The sequence below is a fragment of the Anneissia japonica genome, unplaced genomic scaffold (assembly GCF_011630105.1).
Source record: "Anneissia japonica isolate Jap-2015-1 unplaced genomic scaffold, ASM1163010v1 scaffold119_len492752_cov174, whole genome shotgun sequence".
In the NCBI taxonomy this organism is placed as follows: domain Eukaryota; kingdom Metazoa; phylum Echinodermata; class Crinoidea; order Comatulida; family Comatulidae; genus Anneissia; species Anneissia japonica.
In genome coordinates this window covers 212,367-229,503 of record NW_022730737.1, presented here as the reverse complement: position 1 = coordinate 229,503, position 17,137 = coordinate 212,367, and the positions used below count along the sequence as shown (strand labels likewise).

Genomic DNA, 17,137 nt, shown 5'->3' with positions numbered 1-17,137 from the left:
CTGACGCGCTTATACAAAAGAGATGCGTAATCAACATAAAAAACGTTGACGATAACATGTGCTGTGCGAGAGCTATAGTTACAGGAGTGTCATGGCATGAAGACAAACTTGATAATAAAACTAAATGCGATAATATAAGGAGGGGTCGTTATTTGCAGGACGATCTAGCCCGACAACTCCACGAATCATCTAATGTACCAATAGGCCTTGTGGCGTTGCAGAAATTAACCTTTTTCAAATTGCGCTACCCGAATACCAAATTGTCGTGTTTACGAACGACGTGATGAAACCGTTCATTTTCCAAGGCCCACCTAAAGATAAAAGAATATATCTTTTACTACACGAAAATCACTTTAATCTCGTTACTTCCATTAAAGCTTTTTTTAATAATTGTAATTTCTGTGAAGATTGCCTATCATGTTATGACAATAGAGATACAGTAAACACTCCTGTAAGTATACTTGCTCACTTTGTCACAGTTCAAGTTGTTCCCCCATTGTTTCGAAAGAAATTTCTCTTAACTGCACAGATTGTAATCAAAATTTTAAAAACCAACAATGTTTTCAAAACCATAAACTTAAACCTAAAAACAAACAAGGTTTTTCTAGCAGTGTCTGTGAGTCCGTAAAAATATGTACTGACTGTCATAGGAGAAAATATAAAGACCACGACTGCACAAAGTTCCTGTGTAAGGTCTGTTTAACAGAAGTAGACGTAAACCATAAATGTTTTATGAAAATAGAAACCCCATTAAATGAATCTAAAAGAAGTAAAGGAAAAGAAAAATCAAAGCAAAAAGAGAAAAAAAGTCGTACTAACGCTTCTAGGCTCTTTCATGAAATAGGTCAAGATGAAAAAATCAAGTATGTCGACTTTACTTCCCTTTATCCGTTTGCCAATAAATACGGCGAATATCCTATAGGTCACCCAGAAGTCCTACTTGGTAGTGAAAATTTTCAATTATTTTGGTCTTCAGTAAAATGTTCAATCTACCCCCCAAAAGAACTGTACCGTATCGTTCCATTCTACCGTATAGAGTAAACAATTAATTATTCTTTCCCCTTTGTCGTACTTGCGCCGAGGAATTATCCCAAACATCATGGCTACATTCTTCATTCGATCGACAACTTAACAGTACATGGGTTTCGATCGAGGTACAGAAAGCTGTTCAACTAGGGTACAAAATTTAATCGATCCAATGCGTTTGGAACTTGAAAGAAAGATCAAAGTATGACAGAGATGGAGGATCCGAGGGTTTGTTTTCAGGATATATAAATTGTTTTTCAAAACTGAAACAAGAGGCGTCGGGTGGCCTGATTGGTGTAAAACCGATGATGAAAGGGAGTCTTACATCCGAAATTACAGAGAAAATGAGGGTATTTCCAACATCAAGTACAACCCTGGGCTACGTTCTCTTTCAAAATTAATGTTGAATAGTTTCTGGGGGAAATTTGGTCAGAGGGAAAATCTTCAGAAAACTACAATTACTAGTGACCCAGCTACCCTCTTCTCAATGCTAACAGATCCGGCAATGATTGTAAATGACATAAATTTCTTTAGTGATAGTATTGCTGAAGTAAAACTTACCTTTATTGACGAACAAGTTCCCATTAATAAGAAGGGTAATGTAGTTCTAGCCGCTTTTACAACCGCGCATGCAAGACTTAAACTGTATGAAATCCTAGAAAAATTACAAAGAAAAGTGTTGTACTACGTTACAGACAGCATTATCTTTACAGTTAAACCTAATGAATGGGAACCACCGTTAGGAGAATACCTAGGAGAGTTAACGAACGAAATTGATTCAAAAGACGGGAACTTTATTACTCAGTTTATTTCAGGGGGCCTAAGAATTATGCCTACAAACTGGACTCAGCCAAGACGGTATGCAAGGTTAAGGGCCTTACACTCACCTATATGAATACCAAATTGGTAATTTTGATGAAATGAAAAAGTTGGTGTGCACCGTAGGGGATAGGCCAACCATTAAGGTTGACGATAAACAAATTACAAGGAATGTGAAAAGGAAAAAACTTTTTACCGTAGATAGAAAAAAAGATTATGGAATACAGTATATTATGATAAAAGAATCGTATTTCCAGATTTCGATACCCTTCCTTATGGTTACGTATGGGAATAGTTTGATTGTTGTCATTATAGGTTATTTAGGTACAGTTTGCAGTTTTCTCTTTTGAAAGTTTCGTCTAACGTAAAATGGACTTTAGGTTAACTGTATGAAATTATTTTTCTTACCTTCAAATTTTCATTTATGTCACAATGATTGAAATGATAAGAACTCCGTTTACGATGGTCGTCAGCGGCCCAATCAGTGTGGGAAAACCGAGTTTGTAAAAAAACTTATTAATTCCATCATTTAGCGAACGATTCCACGTTATTCATTGGTACTATGGTGAATATCAAAACCTATTTGAAGAGCTGAGTGAAAATGAAAATACCCACGCTCACGTTCGTCGAAGGGTTACCAAATGACATTACGTCTATGCTGAGTGATAAAATGCATTTGTTCATTATTGATGATCTCATGGCCGAAGGATCAAGAAACAATAGACTAGTTAATCTGTTTACAAAAGGTTGCCATCATAGCCAAATCAGCGTCATCTTTCTTACGCAGAACTTTTTCTACGGTTCTAAAGAAATGAGAACAATTACACTGAATGCTCACTATTTGGTCCTATTTAAAAATCCTAGAGACCGCTCTCAAATTATGCATCTAGCTGGACAAATGTTTCCAGGGAGGTCAAAGTTTATGAGAGAAGCTTTTGAAGACGCTACGAAAGAACCATACGGATACCTGTTTGTCTGTACGCCTGAAGATGTACGTTTGAGAACTGAAATATTTTCTGATACTCATCAGACTGTGTATGTGTATAAGTAGAAAAGCTTTTCAAATTTCTTGCCATTTAACCACTCGTCTACGTCATGTCTCAACGACTTAGAAAGAACGCTAATACGTTTCTTGGCGCCCAAGCAGAGAAACTCATAAACGTAAACTGGCTACAATCAAGAAACAACTTCGTGAACTAACAAACAAATCTCTTCCTACTACAACAAGAAAACGTATACTTGTTCAGAAAGGAAGATTTCTATCGCTAATTTTAAAACCTATTCTACAAACTTTGGGCGGAATACTGCTAAGTAAATAAGATATGGAGTCTACAAGAAAAATGATTTTGATGCCTAGCGAATTTGCTTCCACTATGTTACACTCTACGTGGTTTGAGAAAAACTTTGAAACCAAGACGAGCGACCTACTGTAGATAATGAGATAAAAGATATATTGAGTCGACCAATCAACGATTACCATAAGGTGCTTTTGTACAATCAAGTTTTACAAAGGTATAGCAAACGTAAAAAGACAGTTCGCAATCCATCACCCGTACACGTAACATCTACATCGAGTCAAGAAACTAAGAAAACATCGGAAGAAGAAACCGAAGAAGATGCCATTCTAAAATCATTTCCTAAAACTTTGGTTTCCAGATTTCGACCTATTCTTACATATATTTTGAACTATAAACATATTATAGATTTTAATCGTAACTCTGGGGAGGTTATCTTAAACGGACAAACCATTAAGGGTTCGAATCTTATAGACCTTTTGAGGGATTTGATTCAAGAAAGAAAAAGTTTCCAGCCTATCGGTTGGTATCAATTCCTAAAGATCTTGGCTAGCATTAATATCCCCGAAACCTTTGTAGGTAATGCAGCCCATCGAAGAATTTTAAGGGAAATTAAAACGGGCGGTTCTCCTCATCATTCTTCACCAAAGAAGGTTGTCAAGCCATTCGATTGGATAAAGTATTAATTTATATTTGAGTGCTAACGATTCTATTGTTTTGATTTCGATATTAAAAGTTTGATGTGAATTTTATTTGTGTTCTCTGCGTATTATTTATCTGTGTTTTGTTTTTAATTGTGAGTCAAGAATGCATGAAATGAGAGAGAGAGAGATTTTTTTTTTTTTTTTGGTGACAATCGTTTTATTTGACAATCATCTTTTATTTTTTTTTTCTACTTCATTCAAAGGTGTACATATATACTAAAAATGTTCATAACTATAAAATACATTTTTTTTTTTTCACTTCAACCTTATACTACGGGATATTTGATTAACAATGTACTCCATATCATAGACGGGTAGGTTAACGTTATATCTAATTTCTATAAAATCATTAACAAAATCATCGTTGGATACTCTATTACGGGAAAACATGGATGTAGCAACACCCCTACATTTATGTCTCAGATAGGATATACAATACTGACCGCAAACCGTAGACAATAGAGATTGCAGCGCTTTAGAATTAAATGTCCAACGCTGTGCATTGTCATCTAAAAAAATTAACAAAATCATCGCAATATTCACTAGGTTGTTTTCCAAACGAATAAAAAAACTCGCCTTTTTGTTTACTTTTAAAAAAGAACGCCACCCAGTGCGTCCCGGGTTGACTACTATTATCTACATTAGCTATGAAAGCTGCTGGATAGCTCTTTACTTTATATGGTAATTGATCAGAGGGATAAACCCCGTAAAAATATCTCAAAGTTAATGGATCATCTTTAACTAATTTTAAAATCTGTTTTGTATCCATTTCTTAATGATCTATTAACACGTTTAAAATCTGTTTTGTATCCATTTCTTAATGATCTATTAACACGTTTCTTGATTTGTCAATTTCTATAATATTCTCAAATTCAGCATAAACTATTACATTCACAATATGTGGTGACGGTTGGGCAAATTTTATTTCTAATCTAAGATTTCCTTGACGGACGAGGTTAAAGTGAGCCTTGTTGGATGAGAGGTCTGGGGATAGGTCAAAAGCAAATAACGTGTAACCGTTAGCGTAATCTTCTCTGTTAATGAGGTGTCCTTTGTTCTCGAAAAGATCGTTTCCAACTGTTAACTTTTCCAATGATACGTTTTCCTGCCTGAGTTAATCTTCTTTTGGCCGCAGTTTTGATGTTTCTTCCGTGTATTGCATCCTCCATTTTTTATGCTCCAGTTAGAATAGCCTGTTTTCCGAGAGCTTTTGCTCCCTTCTTCAATAACGGTACAGCTTGCTTAAAAAGACCGGCGAGAACGCCCCCTAGTCCAAATTCTCTTTGCGTTACAGACCCACTGAAAACCGGCATAGAGTCGGCTGTCCCTCCCACCTGACGTAAATAATAATCATCATACACAGAATGCATTATACAAGATAAGAAGATCGTATCTGTCTAAAGTGAAGCTTAACCAAAACCTTTCCGCGTTGAAATGACACTTTTTCACCCGTATCACTTCTTATATCTATAGTTACTGTATCATATTCCTTCTTTACCAGACGCTTATATTGGGGAATGAAAAAGTACTGTGAGACTGCCTCTTTCATCTGTTTTTCTTTGGTTTGAAGAACTTTTAACAACGGTACGCTAGAATCACCTACCATTTGAGGTTCTGATATATCAGTGTACACGTATAAGGAAGGGACTCTGTGGTGCACGTTCATTGGTCCATCACCGAAAACGTCGCTATCTGCTTGTATGGTAGTTGGCTTATGGAACCCAAACAAAACCCACGATTCACCCGACAACTTGACCGATGAATTTTCATCCGTGATTATGCGTATTTTTCCGGTAACGGAGCTATAGTTTATAATAACCTAGAAGATTGCATTGAATTCATCCAATTTTTTTGCAAAGGCATCTTCAATTTTAGACGCAGAGTAGAAACCAGGTACTATAGAAATTGTGAAAGAATCGGTATCCGATCTAACAAAGGTATTAATTAACTGTATAGTATTGTTTGTTTCATCGACGTTGTACCACGAGTGAGGGTAGTGAATTTCCGATAGACCACATTCCCATTCCCCCGACAGACGCACCGATTCGGATAATTTAGTAGTGTAATGGGTAACTCTGTTTTAGGGAAAGTAATTCAAAGAGCTGTTACTGGGGAGCGTAATAGAAAATTGAGAAACCATGTTTACCCCTCTAATCTCTGAACCCAACTGTTAAATTTTGCGGGATAACCTAACCATTTAACAAAGAACTCAGTCTTTCCACCTCGTTTACGTTTTCTTATAACTTTCTCTATTTTAAATATGTCGTCATCCGATTTTGTTACCTTTTGCAATTCAGCTTCGTAAAAACTACCCTGTATTTCCTCCTCATTCCAGTCTCTCAGTTTGTAAGTTGGAAGGGGTGTCTTTCGTCTTTTGTGAACGATAAATATCTCTTCGGTCCAGTTAGGAAGGTACCCCCTTTTCCAAACGTTAATTTATTTTTACTAATTCTAACCATATCACCTAACTCAAACTTAAATTCAGGCTTGGCTGGTTTGTCATATATAACTTCAACCATATATCGTGTTCATTCTCCCGGGAAACAGAGGCCGGAGTGGTTCCGATCGATCTGCATTTGGAGTTGTTATAACTACGAATTAGTTTTGGTAATATATTTATATATTTTTTCGTATTGTTAGCCGTAAAGTATCTCCACATGCAAGATTTTAGGGTTCTATTGAAACGCTCCACTACGCTGGCCTTTGTCTCGTTATTGGTAGTGAAAAAATGAATTTTTTTTTCTTTTTTAAATAGGCTTGTACTTTTTGATTAAGAAATTCTGAACCTTTATCTGAATGAACTTGATTCTTCCATCTTTGAGTATCTTTTTTAAAGCATTCAATACCGTGTCACTTTTCTTTAATAGGAACAGCCCATGCAAATTTAGATAGGACATCTATGCAAGTAAGAAGGAATCTGTAACTGGTTTTGGATCTTACATTTCTCTCTCCTCTTCCTGTTTTTCTCTTGATATGCTTAAATTTAAGGCAAAATCTTGAGAAATGAACAGGAGAAATTATTTTCTCTTTCGGTGTATAGAAACATTGATGGCAGATCCAGGAATTGTAAATAAAGGGGGTGGGGGCAGGGAGGGACTATCACCAGCCCACCAGTCTATGATTATGGCACCTCTAGATGGCTGGAAATGGAGACTTTTAAATTTGAACATAATATTCTTTCTCTCCATTTCCCCCAAATTTAGGTTAGGTGAAAGCTGGGTCCCATCCCCTTCCCTACACACCCCCTTTCAAATCTGTCACTGGACATAGTCTAATTTTGGATTGGGTTCAGTGAAAAACAATAACTACAATGATAATATTAGTAAATCTATGATAACATGAATAATTAAAGATAGTATTGACAGATTTTATTCAATTTCTCATAATGTACAGTAAAGTTTGCTAACTCTTAAGGGTCATTGACTTGTAGTAAGCATGTACAGTGCTGACAAATTGAAAGTGATTGTCCTTGTCAGCTTTCTTACTAACAGACATCTTATCCAATTAAAATAAACAAATCATTAATTAATATTATCCTTTGTTAATACCATTTGTCCTGCATAATAAATGGCGTTGGGATATTGAAATTATAATGATAATTAGGTATAATCAATTTTTAATTTATGAATTAAATTTAAAAGGTTCTTTCCTTTTTTATCATAAATACAAGTTTAATATTACTATAGCAACAATTCAAAATTCTTTTTTTTTTTTAATCATCTTTAGCGACGATAAAGCCCAAACAGTGATACTGCTTTCCATTGGGCCCTCGAACAAAGCATTTTTTTTTTAAACATGATATAAGCCTAACTAACCACTTAGGGAAATGGAGTTGTTTTTAATCATTGGTCATGAAATGAAATCATACCATGTCATGAATTGAAGGCAGGACTTTGAGATTATAAGGCAAGCATCTTAAATAACAAGTTATTCAACTCAAATTTGTTTTATATAATTTACATTGGCTAGGTTTACGGATAGCAGGATCCAGATCCTGCTAACCGTTAGCTGCCGTGCGTTCATACAAGGAAATTGTACATGCGTACGTGTCATTGGTTGAACAGAAACTCACTCAACATGCAACCGATAGTACTCGTTAACCGTTAGCATATCCAGATCCTGGTAGTGGTAGCACTAACCGATCAGGTGTTCTCACACAGGCGCTAACGGTTATCTCCCGATCCGGATACTAGGGCTCTCATGTGAACCTGACCAAAAACAAGAAATAATAGTGAAGGTCATTTGTATAAAATTTCATAGAAATATATACAGTATCAACCTGTTAAAATACTAAAATAAAATTATGAATTAAAGATGTATTTTCCCTTGCAAAATACCAAAAAAAAATGTAAAAATCATTTTTGAAATTTAATTTTTCCCATTTTTAAATAACATAAAAACTTGAATATAGAAATTAGTGTATTTAAAAAATCTTTACCTATCAGTTTACAGCGAAAAATGATAGAACACTTCCAGTCACTGAAAGTGTTTTATTATCTTTATTATAATTAACCAATTTAAAAATCAGGGTACACATTTTGAAAATTAAATAATTTCTATAGATAATAATTTGTATGATACTGCAAAATGAGCAAGTTAATTTCAAAATTATTTTTTATGATATTTTTTCATTTTCAAGGGACAATACATCTAGATGAAATTTTTCCAAGTGAAAGTTCATATATATTAAGTATATAAAGATAAAAAACAATTGCATACTTTTATCTGTCTTTTTAATATTTTTATATTTTATATGTTTTGTATGTATGTTTTATCGAGAGCCCTTGATCAGTTCGAGCAGAAACTGGATAGGTCACTCTCTTTAAAAATGGTAATAAATAAATAGATTAATAAAACCATGGCGCAAACACAACCTATGCATAGGCACATGCAATGTAGTAGTATCCATGGTAGTAAGATGATGAAGTAAATGGCTGATCAAGTTTGATAAGTCTTAACGTGCAGCAGGCTTTGACCAGCACACTGAAACTGGAGCGGATGTATCCATGGCTCCTTGCCATCAACCGTTGTCATCGACGCTGATCATACAACCATAGTAACTCCCTGCAACACCCTACAGATGGTTTGCATAAAGACGCTCAACTTCAGACAGATGAGTTTTCATAGCAATTTGATGCCCGGCTGACTTGTTAAATTCAACTCAGTCAGATAGCACCCTTCTTCCCCACTCTCATCTCCAAAGTTACTTGTCTAATAATTCAGCACTTTTCTACAACTTTGCTTTCGTTAACCTTTGTTGGATGAGATTAAAGTTTAACATATGTGGCTATAAACGAAGTTAAGGCTGAATTTGTAACTTATTTTCATGGGGCATGTTTCTGTACAAAAAGGTAACTACATACTGACCCTCACATAGTATTTCAATATAATACACAGCTGTAGATAATTTTGAATATTATTTGTCATGGTAAAACAATAAATGTGTTGTCATATCGTAATTGGTTGCACATTTCATAATTGGCAACACCTGGCAAAGAACATTTAAAGATTAGAAACTATAGGATTACAGTTATGATTGATATTGTATGAAAAATCTTGTCTCTTTTAGTTGTCCTCGTGTAGTAGTAGTCCTTCAAGCATTGGAGGCCTTGACCAGCGGCATTTTGTATTGTATTTATGTGCATGGCCCCAGGGAAGAACAAGCCTATGTTGATCTGGGTCTCCATGGTTAAATTAAGTTGAATTTGAACTTGAACATTTATAAGGACATTACCCCATAAATTGTGTATGCCTCCATGTTTGCTTTCTTTTTTACCTTTCCTCTCATGTCTGCTCTTCCATCTCCTCACCTACTACCTACTTGTACAGAAACAAAATGTGTAAGAGAAATCACCTAAATTACCATGTACTCCCAATTTTCCATTACTCCCTTCCTGATAATCATTGTGTCAATCCTAAATCCTACATATGCTACTGTTTGTCAATAACATAAATACCGGTACCAAAGATAAAATACAATTTAAAAAATTTAACTTGTCATAATTATTTTCGGGTTACTTATGCTAATAAAAAAGTAAAGGAAATCCTTGCCGAGCCCCTACGGCTCGTAGGGCTTGAGCTCTCCCAGTTTCTGTAGCGTGAAGCGGATCAGTGTGACACTCCCAGCAATTTGCTGGTACTCATTAATACAGCTTGGTAGACTGAAACAATGTAGATAAAGTGCCAATTGCTCAAGGACACAGGCGAAATGCACAGCGAAGGATTGAAACCCCGACCTTCAGTTTGGAATACCAAACCATTTCCACTGCCCACACCCTTAAGTGCTTTATACTGAAAAACAGTAAAATATAATTCTGTGACCCTTAATTTGAGACCACATTTTTCCAAGTACCAACTAACAATCTTCAAACCTTTAACATAAAGGTTGCCCTCTAATTGGAGATTGGACACAGAGACCTAACATTTTCAATTTTTAAAGGTGATCTAAAGTTGGAAGGAGAACTATAGTTGTAAAAATATATGTTCAAAAAGGTGAAAGGCCAAGATAATTAAATTGGTACCTGTATTAGCATTTAGAAGTGACAGTAATAATATATATAATAGATTCATGATAATAATAATTATTTAAAATATTTACATCACAAAGTATTAAAAAGTTCTTATATATTTTTTTTAATGATTGACTTTTCACAACAACAAAGACAAACGTGTATTCTGAAATTTGCATTGTGGAGTTAGTATGTATATGTGTAGCATAAACGTGGGCAGTACATGTATGTATGTAGTACCTCGTATATTGAATTTGTACGTGTGCATGTGCACGCAGTTTGGCAACAACTCAAAATTAGAATATGATGGATCACGTTATGTATCATGTACCTGTTAATGAGTGGCGTGTAATCCCAGGCCCGTGGAAAAGTGAATGTCCCCGGGCATAGCAGGACATCATTAACAAGACATGCTACGGTCTAAAGGGAGAAGATTAGGGAAATTGCATTAAATAGTGACAGCAGATTTTACATTCATTTTGAATGTAATGTTTCAAAATAAAACAACAGAGCGAGCCAAAAGAGAAGTTCTGCAGGCAGGTGTTATTAAAAAGAATGCTTTCCAAAAAATAAAAAACACCCTAATGTTTATCTGCATTCTGCCAGCATTTGAAGGATTAGTTTATAAAACAAATGAACAGTAACCTGAAAGTCTGGGGTTCGAATCCCAATGGAGTGCATTTTCGTATATGAAACAGTTTCTTTATTAATGATTGTTTATCAAATTTTTTTTTTATTTCTTGTATCATCAATGCATTAGCCAATAATATATTTTTTCTAGCTAGTAATTGAATTGCTTAGCTTAAGTGTTCCTTTAGAAAAGTTGTTAATTTTAAATAAATCGAAAAAAAAATTGCTTGTTTAGCCTGAAATTAATTATAATGTGTGATTGTTTTTGTCATTCCATTGCCATGGTCACTAATGGAAATAGTGACAGCCTACCGCACTTCTGTGTGCAAGCATGAATCTCCCCTAAAATTGTATTGCAGTGGTCCCAAGTCACCCACAAACCGCGGGATTCTTCAGGAAATAATAACAGCCTACTGCACTCCCGCGAGCAAGCATGAATCTTATAATATATCTTTTGTATTTAAATTCATGATAGACCTATTTACATGTTTTACTACTAGTATTATCAATGGTTTCCCAGAAAATTAGTGCCGATGGATGTTACCACATCCAGCAAACTAGAATTAGATAAGTTATAGACACTCATTTAAACAAATCTCCAGGAATGGGCTTCTTCCCAGTTTGGGATGCCTATGTGTGGACAGCTTTCCAGTGTTGATAGCTGTTTTCTTGTTTATAAAGATGTGAATTTGCATCAGGGAAATATCATAGGAGTAATGTTTTGCCCTACCTGAGGCAAATTCACATCTATATAGCACTTGCAGTACCCGCTACTACTAGGGGATCGGATTCATCACTATTCACCAACCGCAAGCTCGGTGGTCTAATGGTTAAGACATCTGGCTAGATACCTGCAGGTTGTGGGTTCAATTCCTGCCCGTATGACTTGCGAATTGTTTTTGCTAGTATTTGGGGACGTACTGAGTATTGGTACGATAACATGTCAGGTAGGGCAAAACACCTATTTTGTTGTTCTATATGAAACCTTTTTTTATTTTTGCTTTAGAGACAATTAACAAAGGACCAAGACAAGTAACCAGACAATTCACAGTTCATAATCACAATTGGTCTTGTCTGTTTATTCCATAAATAAAAAATTTCATTAAATTTAAATTACCAGAACATGTTTATAACACAGGGAATCTTTGTTCCAGAAATTCCACATTGAAAAGTCAGAAATTGATAACAAAAGTGAGAACAGATTACTGTAAATTTAAGAGAGGTACAAGTATTGTCATTTTGACATTTTTATGGGTAACTTAACAATGATTGTCAAAGGTAAGTTCAAGTTCAAGTTTTATTTCAAAATATCATCATTGTAGCTTTGCAGCTAAAACGAATGATACACTTAAGAAAATAGACCTACATTGTAGGTCTAGCCATTGCACAAAGATTACAAATATATAAATTCAAAATTTTAGGGTAAAGTCATACAGCAGTTATTGATACAAAAATGAAACTATGATTTAGGATGAACCCATTAACCCTTTGTATTTTAAATCCTGTATGGAGAAAATTAAATTTAAAGGTCATAGGTTTGAAATGATAAATACAATACATGCATAAAAATATATTCATATTTTTATGTATTAGTTATTTTTTTTCTTTTTATTTTAATAAACAAGTCAATTGAGAAATAGTGGAGTCACTGCCCATTGCATGGTTTTAGACGGTTCATGAAATATGTGCTAGTAGGACTCAACACTAATTGTTGCTTATATCCAGTGACTCAACTTCTATTTTTGACAGTTCTTAAAAACCTTTAATGTCATAACTCATAATCCAAAACATCCCGTGGGTGGGAATATTTTATTTAAATGAAACTGAATGTTAAATAATGTTTAACTATCAAAAGCACGTTCTCTGATATCAGGGAAATTTTATCAATCACAAAGAAGAAACTTTTGTTATTTATAATCACAATTACAGACGCAGGGGAGAAGTGTCTGTCACAGACAAAGCGGTGAACAAAACCACCGAAGGCTTTTCCCTTTGAAAGTACTTTGTAATTAATATAAATTGGTGAAAAGTTCTTACACAATAAAGTGGACTTCCATGTATGTGATTAATTGAATCATTTCTTTATCCAATTATGTGTTGAGTATACAGATAAAGAACGATTTGATAAGGGTATGTATCAAAAACGAAAATTATTTTCTATTAGTTGACAGTGATGGAACACATATTAAAGGAGAAAGTCTATAGGGGGCATTATTGTCATGTCCTGACCTAGACATTCTGGTTTTAATATCTTTATCAATTACCCTTTCTGTGATGTTTGTCACAATTGCTTGATTATTGCATTCTTTGTTGTAGTTACACAACTGTACCATGACCATGGTGCATTTAGAAAATGAAAGCCAAAATCAAGTTTATAACAGGATTATCAAGCATCAGCATGTTCATTCATTGTAATGATGATAAGTGATAAGATATGATCAATACTATACAACATTACCTAGAAAGAATGATTTTGCAACATTTTTCTTTCACTATGTCAATGTAATATAGTTGCCTACCATATAAAATTGAAAGGTTGTCTGAAGGCACATAAATAATAAAACTAGAATGCAACTTCATACTGACACCCTGAGCCTCGGTACCAAAATACCACACGCAGTGCATTTGTTGGGGTTTCATTATTTCCTTTTCTGCAGAAGTGGTAAGTTTCAGATTAAGAACCCCCACAAATTTAATCACCTCTTTCTTAGACCCATAATAATAATAATAATAATAATGTAGATTTGTATAGCGTTGGTATTCACCAAACAAGATGCTCATGGCGCTTTATATGTGGAATAGTAGCTCGATCAATGACTTTCTTATCCCCTAATGGTCCTTTCATGTCTGTGCTACCCGTTAAACCGGTACCAGCAACTCTTGTCATCCACCACTGGGGCTGTCTGTACCAATACAACAGGGTATTCCCCTACTCATCTCAAATGATGTACTGAGTTCTTTATAGTGCACACGAGCCGTTGTGGACACTAGGCCTGCGGTTTATAGTCCTTTTCCAAGAAGACTTGTTCTGTCTCTAGAACCCTAGGCGAGTGTGCCGTTCGAACCAGCGCTGATATTATGGCTGTAGGTTGCGGCGCCCCTGCCTTAACAGCGCAGCCATTCGACTCGCAAATAAGTATCATTCCACTATTATAATTTTATGATGATCTGTTCATTAAATATTGCATAATCAGATAGATAATAAAAATAGAAATAAAACATAAAAATCAAGTACCTTCTGCAGGTGATTCATGAATGATAATTATGGTTGATCTGTTCCATCACTGCGAAGTCAGTCACTGTGTTGAAGATGCCTTGGGGAAAAACAGATACCGGTGGTCGACCTGAAATCTTGTGCAGGATAGAGACCTAATATTGAAATGTATAATGAAGATTAAGTCTATAAAATTATTAATTATGTTATGTAATCCAGTTGTTATTGCTATTAATAGATTAAGAAATTCATTCACTCACAACTCAGTTTATATCTATAATGTTAACTTTGACCGATGATTTCCCATTGCAATACCTTGTGCTATAATTATGTGTGTGCAGTTCACCCATTTTTGGTCTTTTGTACTACTAACCTCTGTATTTATATTTATATTGATTATGTGTATTAGCATCAGGAAAAAGAATTTTACTTGTTAATTTTTTCAATTGGGTAATTGATAAAAGTATCTTGTATCTTGTATCTTGAAAATATCTAATAGATGGGTAATTTGTTACGAATATTTTCCTACCATTTTTCTTATCACATAATGGAAATGTAGCCCAATTTCCAGCAAAGTTCATGATTATTTGTGTAGAGGTTTGGCCTACTTTTTATGCATGATTGCACACATCTACTGAGCACGATCAAATATTAAATTTTGTTTAGCCTACATTATTCAGTCGACTGCCAAGACAGGGTACATGTGAATGAGGGGAAAAAAATGCTCACTAAATTCTCAACCAATCAGCATGAGGCTTAATCATTCAACCAAAGTTATGTCAATTGGAAGTTGCTCATATATGGAAAAACAAGGAAGATTTCAATGAATTTAGCCTGCTCCTTATACAAAATGATTAAAGTGAATAAAGTTCTTCTATTTTGCATAGGCCTACAAAGATTTTACCTTTCATGTCTATTTTTTTTAAATTCAAATTATAATCCATTCACCATGAAGTTACATAAATTATCATATTGCGAATGAATTTATGCAGTTTATCACCTGAGCATGCTGTTTTCAAGCATATGTGACAGGTATGATCACATGACCCTAGCAGTATGTCTCAGTGGTTCTCAACTGTCATGGAATGTCCCATCTGTAGGTGCAGCAATCTATTACCATCCAATTATATGATTTGTATGACATCCGATATTTTAAAATTTTTTGCTATTCAGTATTGGAGGTAAGTGGAGATACACTGTGATTGTGCTAATTTGGAAGAAGGCTTCTTGAAGTGGAACACAGGGCCAGTGGTGAAGCCAGTGGGATGGGAATCATAGAGGATGAGATTATTTTTTGTAATTTGCACCGCACACTGCGGTCGGTCGAGTAGGCCTGAGATATGTTTGCTTAACTATCAAAATCTCGGTCAGAATCATTTTTTTAACAAATTTGAAATAATTCCTATGAAATATTATATTTCACAAATGTCAATACTAGCAACAGAATATATGTCGGCCGATTTTATGTCTGATAACAGAACCTAAATTAAGGTAAGGCTAGGCCTAGTCTAGCAGTATTGAATAGGCTAATGTTTTCGGCTCCTACTATATTTCTTCGCAGACCTATTGCAAAATCAAACATAAAAAATTCATTCGCGTTGGTTTTTTGTGTGGAACACAAAAAAATCAGTCTTATTTTTCATGTTTTGGAATGTCTAAATTCAGCTAAACTAGCAATTTCGTATTATATTTATAAATCTTTATAACATATAAAAAAAATCAGATTTTTCTTAACTGAATTTTTGCCAGGAAATGAGCTTTAAATAAAGGTAAACCTCAGGTGAAATTGTACACATTTTCCTAATCAACAGGCCAATTACTACCTCTGGAATTCACAAGTGTTATAATGACCTTGATGTATCATCATAATTTCATTGAGTATGTTGGATGATTCAATTTATCTACCTGTGTCCAGGTGTGTTTTGTCTACAACTGTTGCAGGTAATAAAATCATTGCGACTAATTTAGCAATAACCTTGTATGTTATAACAAACATATTGTATTTATGTGAAATTCTTTAAAAGCCTGTTCTTGATAACATATTAATAGCATGCAGTGACCATAAAATTTTAAAATTATTCAGAATTACTATTAAGTGGTATCTCATGAGACCATATTCATCTTATTAAAAATGAAAACATTCTGAATCTTATCCTTGTTGGCTATGGCAACTATCTCATAGTTTAAAAAAAAAGAAAAAAGAATTTGTGACTCATACTTACAACTGGGGATTAAAGAGGATGGCTTTAGATATTTGCTTCTTAATTTATAGATTTATGTGGGTATAGAGCATTATGTAAATTGGTTTATATTGTCTGAACTTTATTGATATATTTGTGTAAATTTTTAAATATTTGTTTTATATAAAGATGCACTGTTCATTTTAAATAAATGTATGCCACCGATCTGGAGGTGTATATCACAATAAATAAATAAATATAAGACTTTGTTATAGTGGGACTACCTGCAACTAAACAACCCTTGTAGATTATCAGTGTTAACATATTACTGTACATGGTTTTTATGGTACCAATTTAAAGTAGGCCTAATTATGTTATGAAGACTAATTTAATTATGCTGCTTTGATACATAAAGTTAACACATTAAAGCAAGATCCAAACAAGTTTGGTAATAAACCTTTTGTTAGTATTCATGTTTTATTAACCCAGATTTTTTAAGTATGATTTATGAACAATAACCTTTGGATGAAGCACATTTTCCCAGCGAATATATCTCGTATCTAATAAACACTCAATTTGTCCAATTTATATCATCAAAATCAAGTGCCTCAGACATGATGCTAATGTTTTCTCAAGTGTAAATGTTTTCATGATAATGGATTATTTCGGCGAATGGTTTGCTGTTGTTGAGGTCGTAATAATTACAGAAATTTCACATACGTAAAGTGGTGTCAAGTGTTGTAAATCATATGTTTTATGT

At 34.3% G+C, this 17,137-nt stretch overlaps 1 protein-coding gene across 1 annotated transcript in view; it reads left to right on the top strand.

Annotated features, from left to right (window-relative positions):
* Window positions 1–812, top strand: part of LOC117115008 — a 12,455-nt gene extending 11,643 nt beyond the window's left edge. The window contains exon 3 of the mRNA XM_033258641.1: window positions 599–812. Coding sequence (XP_033114532.1) covers window positions 599–628 — 30 coding nt within the window. The 3' untranslated portion in view covers window positions 629–812. The remainder of the gene's footprint in view (window positions 1–598) is intronic.
* The last annotated feature ends 16,325 nt before the right edge of the window (window positions 813–17,137 follow it).